This window comes from Oryzias melastigma, linkage group LG4 (genome assembly GCF_002922805.2).
Source record: "Oryzias melastigma strain HK-1 linkage group LG4, ASM292280v2, whole genome shotgun sequence".
Classification (NCBI taxonomy): Eukaryota; Metazoa; Chordata; class Actinopteri; order Beloniformes; family Adrianichthyidae; genus Oryzias; species Oryzias melastigma.
In genome coordinates, this window is record NC_050515.1 from 28,430,770 (window position 1) to 28,439,796 (window position 9,027).

At 41.8% G+C, this 9,027-nt stretch overlaps 2 protein-coding genes across 3 annotated transcripts in view; one reads left to right on the plus strand and one right to left on the minus strand.

The window, feature by feature from the left end:
* Positions 1–1,025: 1,025 nt before the first annotated feature.
* On the minus strand, positions 1,026–6,655 carry zgc:103559. Its single transcript, XM_024259144.2, has 11 exons — positions 6,415–6,655; positions 6,192–6,343; positions 4,144–4,258; positions 3,921–4,067; positions 3,801–3,846; positions 2,652–2,745; positions 2,368–2,554; positions 2,142–2,280; positions 1,406–1,578; positions 1,305–1,337; positions 1,026–1,235 (listed from the first exon to the last, which is right to left on the minus strand). The coding sequence occupies exons 1-11, from the start codon at positions 6,556–6,558 to the stop codon at positions 1,080–1,082; spliced, it is 1,386 nt and encodes a 461-aa protein (XP_024114912.1). The 5' UTR covers positions 6,559–6,655; the 3' UTR covers positions 1,026–1,079.
* The window catches only part of LOC112137038 (GTPase IMAP family member 8), a 13,925-nt gene continuing 8,847 nt past the window's right edge, over positions 3,950–9,027 (plus strand). For both annotated transcript variants that reach the window (XM_036211683.1, XM_036211684.1), the window contains exon 1: positions 3,950–4,085. The gene's annotated coding sequence lies outside the window, so the exon portion shown is untranslated. The remainder of the gene's footprint in view (positions 4,086–9,027) is intronic.

The following is a 9,027-nucleotide window of genomic DNA, read 5'->3' on the forward strand; positions in this document are numbered from 1 at the left end:
GCCTCACCTAGACGCCGCCTGTAGTGGCCCCCGGCTGATTTGAGCTTGAGACCCCTGATCTATATATATATAGATAGATATATATATATTTAGAGATAGATATATTTTAGATAGATAGATATAGATATATCCATACACATATATACATATATAATATATATGTATATATAAATATATATATATTATATATATATATATTATATATATATTTTTTAGATAGATAGATATATATATCTATCTATCTAAAAAAAAACTAATAAGATTTACTTAAGAAAATCCTCGTAACAATTTGCACTAACAAATATTGATTAAATTTTACTGCATTTATGAATATAAACTTAACTTCTTTACTAGAAAATTCTATGTATTTGCATAATATTTGAATTATTATGTAAATATTATGAGGAATAATTAAGTATATATTACTGATGCAAAAAGTTTGTTTTTTCAGATATATACATACACGTATATATTCTATATATATATATAGCCCTGCGACAGACTGGCGACCTGTCCAGGGTGTACCCTGCCTTCGCCCATCAGTAGCCGGGATAGGCTCTGGCATCCCCGCGACCCTGAAAGGGACGAAGCGGTCAGAAAATGAATGAATGAATATATATCAGTGGGTTAGGTGAAGGGCTGGCACGCAGAAGCCCTGTGTTCGATTCCCAGGGTTGGCAAGACCCTTGACGCTGCTGCCTAACTGGGTCCCTGTGCCCCTCAAGTACAGGGTTGTGTCAGGAAGGGCATCTGGCGTAAAAAAAACTGATGCGAAACAGTGGGTGCTGTTACGTTGTGGCGACCCCGAAAGGGATAAGCCGAAAGTGAACTACATATTATATAGATAGATATAGATATATACATACACATATATACTGTACATATACTGTACATATATATATATATATATACTATATATATATATTTCTTTGATTTAACTACAAATGGAACTTTTTGTTCCTTGCAGAGATCAGAAGGTCATCTATTCCCCATTATTGATTTGTCAAACATGGTTATAATGAAAAGTTTTTAATGAAGACTTTATCAGCAAATGTGAAACCAAACAGTGACGTTTCTGGTCACAGCGTCTTCTTGTGCTTCCTGTCTTCCTCAGTGATGAGAAGGAGTCTGCCCAGAGGTTGAGGGTGGAAGCATCCGTCTTTGTACACCAGCCGCCCCCCCAGGACTGTGGCCCGCACCAGCCCCCTCAGTGTGAGCCCGAGGTACGGAGTCAGCTGCAATTACAATCATCAATTTCATTTCCATTTTTTATGATCTTCACCTTAAGTGTTTTTTATGGTTACCTTGTTTCTGTGGTGGATGTTGGTTTCTTTGATCTGTGAGGAACAACAGAGAGAATCAGAATCATACCATTCCACGCCAAAATGGATTCCTTCATACTAACCTCAAATTCTCTCTCAGGGTCCCATATGACCAGATCAGCATCAAACCCACAGGCCAGGCGTCCCTTCCTGTTACCCAGACTGGACAGCTGGGCGGGTTCTCTGCTGAGGAACCTCACGACGTCTGGCAGCTGGAAACCTCGCTTACTGGCTGAACCCCAAAACAGAGGCAGGCCTACCAAACCAGACATTTCAGATGTCAACATTTAAAACAAGGTTTCTGTATTACTATGAACTTTACATTTTAGCCCTTTAACACCTGTGACGCTAAACACACAATCCTTAACATACTGTAACTTTTCAACTAGTAACACAATAATTCCAGTAGATTCTGAAGGAGAAAAGCGGCACTTTGAGCCGCTTTTCTCCTTCAGAATCTACTGGAATTATTGTGTTAATGATTAAAAAAATACTGTAAATCAAACACCATATACACAGGAGCTCCAGTATTTAAGGGTTAAAGTGAATAACTGAGGTGATCCTGGTGTCAGACTTTGACCACTCTCACCATCTGAGGCCAAACAGTAAAATATTGCTGCTGTTAACACACCGTGACCCACGCCGAGATAAATGACTGTGGAAAAGGTTAAGGGACGTAACACAAATGCAAAAAAAGAATGAGAAGTAAAAGTGGAAATATATGATCAACATTTCATACTCCAAAATGTGCAAGTTTATCAGACAGCAGTGGAGCTGAACTTCAAAGACATTCCAGTTTAACTTCTGATCCAACAGTACCGAACTGTAAAGATGAGATCCCTCCCCAGGCCTGCATGAAGTCCCCACAGTCCAGCTTCTTTAGATCGGGTGTGCAGGGGGAGTGATCAGAAACCACCATGTCAATCAGCCCTCGCTTCAATGCGGACCATAGCTGCTCCTGCAGGGCAGGAAACAAAGCCCTCAGAGACTGAACGTGGCAGCAGACATGTGTGTTCCTCCTGCAGGTTAAAACAGTCTGTCTGACCTGGTTAGCAGAGCTTCTAATTGGGGGGCAGCACTTGAACTGTGTGGCCCCTGCAGGTATGCTCTCTGCACACAGGTTGAGGTAATGATGAGTGGTCTCTACGGTCAGAGGAGCTCCAGCCTGTCGAGCCTCCTCGATGAGCTTCAGCGGCTCTGCGGAGGACAAGTGGACGATGTGGCATCGAACTCTGTGGAGCAGAAAAAAAAACAACGTTCAAGCGGTAAGCAAGGACAAATCTTCCATTGATAAATTACTTATGATTGTATGTGGGCTGATGTTCTCACCTGTACTGCAGACACAGGTGTGTCACCATACGGATAGCCTCCACCTCCATGATGTCAGGCCTGGACTGCAAAAAGGTGGAGTACCTGCAGGAATCTAGGACAAGATCAGGAGGAAATAATATGAAATAAATGTTTTTAAAGTCCCCCTATGAGGATTTTTTTTAATTTAAAAAACATAAAAAAAAAAAAAAAAAAAAAAAAAAACTCGGGCCTTGACTTTGACACATTTGCACTAGAGTAAATCTTCACCTCTGCTACATAAAAACCTCCATCAATCTGGGTAATGTCCAGCTGTATGGTTCTGATCCGGATGTCAGCTGGACGAGGAAGTGAAGATCTTCATGGACAGAACTTCCTCCAAAATCCTGATTCTTTCTCCTTCCAGTTCACCAAAGACTCTTTTAGCTAATTCTCCAATGTTTATTGACTGTGATCAATACATTCAATCATTGGTTTCTCAGAGTTCTTGATAAAATAATCAAAGCTAACATCAAAATGCTCTTTCATTGATTTACAATCCTTTCCAACTGCGGTCAAATGAGCCGCCGTTCACATTTCCGTGGTCACATCAAGAAGCTCCGTGGAGTCTGGTGGAGATTTTCCAGCGTTCTCAGTCCTGCTACCGTAAGTATTGGATGAAACTCACACCAAAAATCCAGTGATGCTGATTTGACCACAGAAATGTGAACGGCGGCTCATTTGACTGCAGTCAATGTGAAGATACCATCTTCTCTTCTCCAGAACCTGAACTAGACACTAGGAACAGATGAGGGTTTAGTGCATGTGCAGCAGAGCTGTTGATGGAAAGAAGATCATTCATTCAAACAGAGTCTGTCCAAGACAGTTTGGTTGATTTAAAAGGAGAAATACTCGGAAATGCAAAAACAAAATGATTTCTTATTACATTTGTGCTCTTTCAGAAGAAAAATGAGACACAGACATGATAAAAACTGAGAAAACAGTATTTTCATCTGAAGGGGACTTTAAAAAGAAGTTGTCACATCTGGTTTAAACTACTATTAAGCAGCAGGACTGTGAATAACTGATCAGGAATCTAATTCCTTCCTGGAAGAACTTCCTACAGCTCTAACTCCCCAAAAGTGAAATCAGAAGCTACAAATGCAACAAAAAGCTTTAGTGAGATGATACCTGCGGTCTCCTCAGGTTTCTCATGAACGTCCTTCTCTGCATGAAACTGCAGGATTAAAGACAGACTGTGCATCAGTCACCTGGATTTGGCTGAAAGTGCAGAAGCGTGTCTGGAGTTACCAGCAGGACGCCCCCGGTGCCCTGCAGCTGCTTCATCGCCGTGTGCAGATCGCTGTCAGCCACATGAGGGAACTCGTCAACTCCGCTGTGGATGAGGAAGCACTTGAAGCCAACCACTCCCGCTTGGATCATGGGCCGAAGTTCAAGCTGTAAGGAGACACTGATGTAAGTCACATTCAACCTTAATATGATTTTTCCTTTTCACTACATTTCTCCTCAGTACTTGATTTCCAGGGATCACACCACCCCAGAAGGCAGTGTCCACAAAACACTTCCCTGTCGCTTCCTTCAGCTTCTCCTGGAGGTTTTTGAGCGTTGTGGTTGGAGGAATACTGTTTCTGTGGAAGATTGGACACAAATAAATAAAAACCTTTGCTGATTTTCAAAAGCATGACTTGAAATAGCCATCAAAGCTATGATAAGACTTGATGTTGTCTAATTCTAATGTAAATACACATTCTTGCACAGAGGAAGCAAAGAATAGCTAAAAGTTATGCTGGTTTTTTTTTTAATACTTTAATGCTTGATATAGAAGCAGCTCAGGTCCTAATGAGCACCTAAGAAGTGTTTTGTAAATTTAAGGATTGTTAATAAAGGTTCATGACAACATTGAGTTCCCTTTCTCGATTTTAGTTGATTAAAAATCACTTTGCTAATCTAGTAAACATCTATTGACTCTTTTAAACCTTCAGTTATGTAACTTTTTACTCAATCTTAGATTTTGAGGTTTAACAACATGTCTGCAGGCCTCAAAGTTGTTCTTTTCAGTTCAGTCCTCGTTCTTGACCACCCTCAGGGATTTGAAGGCCTATGCTGACCACATTTCAGTGAGTCATCGTGTCTCGTTGTTCCTCCAAAATCCAAACACATCTTAGGTAGCGGGCTGAACAGGAGAAACATTTATTGAACACTCTAAACCTACATTTTTGAAACTTTAAAACTGTAACTTTTTAACCTAATTATGAACTAGATATATAGCATTACCTGTGATGATGCTAGTGTGAATGCTGTAAGATGAATTTGGCTGCTGAAAACACTGAAGCTGATAGCTGAAAACACTGAATTGGTGGGCCCCAGGTGCGTTTGTCTGCGGGTTCCATGGGGGCCCCATCTGTGTTTGCCCACACTGGCTTAGGTGGAAACTCAGAAGTCTGGGTCCCTACGCTAACCAACCGTCCCCTGGACTGCATGGCGAGCTAACATGCTGCTTGGAGGACAGAGTAGCAAGTTAGCGAGCTCCACTGACCAGCAAGTCAGACAATTGAGTGCCCACTCAAGCCAGTGTGGGCAGACACAGATAGGGACCCCATGGAACCCAAGGAAAAACACACCTGGGACCCACCAATTCAGCCCAAAGTTAAACCATATGGAGCCCACATTCAAATGTTCATTGGGGATAGCTGAAATCATTGAAGCTAATAGTTGAAGGTGCTGATGCTGCTGATAGCCAGCTAAAATATTAGCTAAATCCAGATTAGCCTAAAGAAATAAAAAAGAAAGCCTAAATTAGCCAGAACAGTTAGCATTTAGTTGTAATATTAACTAAACTCCAAAATAACCTAAAAAAAAATCTTAGTAAATAACAAAATAGTCCATTAAGAAACTGACTACCGGTATTTTACTGTTTCTGGTGCATTTCAGCCACAAATTCATAAATATAACCAACAAAAACTAAATCAGAGCCATTGACTGTAAAAATATACTTTCTTAATTCTTTCTTATTCAGTGATCAAAGCTAATTAAGTGACCCCTGTCAAATATTAAAACCACTTTAAATCCTTGAATTTGTTCAAAAATAGAAAATCTGCTTTATAATTCAACTTTAATTCTGGTTGTGTTTACTGACAATAAATTGATTTTCTGTGATAAATGAAGCTCAAAATTATCTCCAAATGTGTCGGTATGACGTTGATAAACTACAAAGGATTGATGGATTGATGGACTTGCTGCTACTGTTGTCAGGATCCTCGTTTATTGATTCGTCCTTCAACTGTTTGTCAATGAGTTCAACAAATATAATTGACTTTTTTTCTTTACTTACTTTACTTTTCCTTTCTAGTTACTTTTTAAACATTTTTTGAACATTTTATTTTAACCAAAGAGCCACAATGGAGGAGTAAAAGAGAGGTTTCAGACTCCTGAATGAAACATAACCCTGCAGGCTCAATGCTTGTGCTGTTTTCTGCAGGAAGAACCTCTGTTTACATTTCACAATCTGCTTGTTCCTTTGATAACGTCTGTGGGTAAATGATTGATTTCAGCTGGACGTACAGGGGCATGTCCACAATGGTGGTCACTCCCCCCGCTGCAGCCGCCCTGGTTGCGGTCCAGAAGCCCTCCCAGGAGGTGCGGCCCGGTTCGTTAACGTGAACGTGGCAGTCCACGATGCCCGGCATCAGCACACTGTCGCCCACGTCCCACACCTGCAGCCACAGCCGGAGAGCTGGATCAGGGCTTGGAGCCTCAGAGACGGGAGGGACGGAGCAGTGCTTACCTCACAGCCGACCTCCTCCAGGGCGCCGTCAGAGAGGATCTGGTGGATTTTTCCATCCTTTATTACAACCACAGCAGGACGCACTCCATCAGCAAACAGCACTCGCTTACTCCTAACAGCCCCAACCAGAGAACCCAGCTCCATGTCTAACTCAGTGATGATGAGTCTCTGAACTCTCAACACATCATTGACTATCTCGGAGGTGGAGCTCTGACACCAACCGCCGCTGTCCAGGTCAAAGTGAAAAAGGGAAAAAAAGTTACATAACCTCTGTCCCCGACCCCAGGGGCGCAGGGGAGCAATTGTCTTGTTCACCTGAATGAACCTCCTCACATGAACTAGCCCAGACCAGAGAATGAATACAGTGACATTGAGCCTACATGAAAGCAGTTCGATTTTTAGATTTTTTGTAGAGAGTACTGCTGCCTAGAGCTGCTAACGATCAGCCTCCAGCAAAGCAAATGCAAAAATACGTCAGATCCACATCTGAGGATCAGGTCATTGAGGTCCTCGCCCTTGGCTGCCCCCCATATCACACAGCACTGTGGTGGGCATATGGCACGTGTCAAAGTCAAGGCCCAGGGGCCGGACCCGGCCCTCCGGGTAATTACACTCGGCCCTCCAGATCATTTATTTTATTGTTATTGATGGACCGATGTTATCTTGTGCTCATTTCTAACTTGTATAATTTTGACAAAATATATTTTTATGGTGGCTGAAATATTGAAAGTTATTTAAGGTTTAAGATGATTTATTCTGGAATAATATTCCTGCCTTTTTATTATTCATAATTATTCTAAAAAGTCTAAAAATTGGCATTCTGCTAGTTTTTTGGACTATTTTGGGATTTAATAAATTTTTTTTAGGCTATTTTGGAGAATGGCTCATATTTCAGCTACATGCTAGCTGCTTAGGCCAGTTTTTTTTTTTTTTTTTTTTTTAAGGATATTTTGACTTTAAGCTATTATTTTTCAGCTATATGCTAGCTGTGTTGACTAACATAAGTTTTTATTTTAGTTTTTTAAGATAATTTGGCTTTTGCTAATATTTTGGCTGGCTATCAGCTTCAGGGATTTCAGCTATCAGCTTTGGCGTTTTCAGCTATCAATTTCAGTATCTTTGGCTGTCAAATCCAGCTTACAGCATTCACACTAGCATTATCACAGGTAATGCTATATATCTAGTTCATAATTGTGTTAAAAGTTTCGTTTTAAAAGTTTTAAAAATGTAGTTTTAGAGTGTTAAATAAATGTTTATCCTGTTCGGCCCGTGACCTAAGGTGTGTTTTGGATTTTGGCCCCTTGTGTGATTGAGTTTGACACCCCTGTCCTATGGGGAGGTGATTCTAACTGAGCTTTAGTTCTAGAATCAGACCTCGGTGACATTAATTAATTGAAAAAAAAAGATTTTGATTTTCAAAAGACAAAAAAAAATTCTTAGGGTGTATTTAGACTGGACACAGTTGGATTGAACCCTGGTCCAGAACCAGAACCACTCTGGGACCCATCTTTCAAGGTGGTCTTGGTTTGTTTCCAATCAGACTGAGCTCCGGTTCACTCTGAGTTTCCTTAGTCTGAACTGCCCTGTGGAACACCCAAAGCATTTTACAGTCTGAGATCTTTCACTTAGAAATTATTCTAACATGTTTAATGCTGAGGAGGAAAATAACAAACTTCAATGCAACAAGATTTGGTGATTAACAGTTTTTTGGAAGAAAGCCCCAATACACTCGTATGACCTTCAGCCCCGGTCCCACTGGCTTTCACAGCCATATCACTGCTGGAGGACAGAAGAAATGTCATCCCTGTTAGCAGTGGACTGGCAGTGCAAAGGCCGAGATGTGGCAGCGGAATAGACGCGGATACATGCGGTACAAAATGTGGCCGCCGTTACTCGGGGAAAGAATTTTTTTGGCAGGAGGGCCCCCACCGCGGTGGGGGGGCTGATCTTCTGGCTGGGCTGGGGCCTGCACTCTCTGTGTTCCTGTGCCTTCCTGCTCTTGAGTGTGGGGGGCCTCTGCAGCAGTCCCGCGTGCCCTGGTCTGGATGTTTGGCGGGATTGCCCGGCGGGCGGGTACTCTCCACGGCCCCAGGGTAAGTGTTGGGTGGGTCCTGGCTGCTGCTGCTCCGGCGGGGGGTCTTGGCGTGGGGATTGCCAGGTGCTCTCCCCCTTTGTATATTCCATCTTTATCCACATTAGGAAACCATAAACACCCACCTGAGCACAGGTGTCAGCTCACCTTTGCATTAATAGTATGTGTGACAGGATGAAAGACTTTATTTGTGTTGATTGTATGATTAAGAGTGTGAGTAAGTTATATTCTGACTAGTTTAAATGTGGAGACTATCTCAACCAACAGAGTGTGTTTGTAACTACAGAGTGTGCGGGTGTAAACAGGCCCCGCCCATTCTAGTTTACTGGATGTTTTGTGATGTTGTTTCCCTCTGTTGCCATCTTCTTTTTTCTCTAAACCACCCCCCTTTTTACCGACCACCTTCTTCTTTTCTGTCCGGTCCAACAAAACAAAACATAATCAATATAAATAAAGTTTAGCATTAAATACAACAGGGGTTTATACTCAATAGATCCCTGTTGTGACAGTAAAATCTGCCC

What these genes read in the sequence shown, in the direction of transcription:
- zgc:103559 (XM_024259144.2), bottom strand. Translation starts at nt 6,558, where the DNA reads ATGGAGCTGGGTTCTCTGGTTGGGGCTGTTAGGAGTAAGCGAGTGCTG. An exon ending in GATCTCATCTTTACAGTTCG is followed by an intron (nt 1,579 to 2,141) that starts GTACTGTTGGAT and finishes CTGGTTTGGTAG; the next exon opens with GCCTGCCTCTGTTTTGGGGT. An exon ending in ACCCTGAGAGAGAATTTGAG is followed by an intron (nt 1,338 to 1,405) that starts GTTAGTATGAAG and finishes TGTTCCTCACAG; the next exon opens with ATCAAAGAAACCAACATCCA.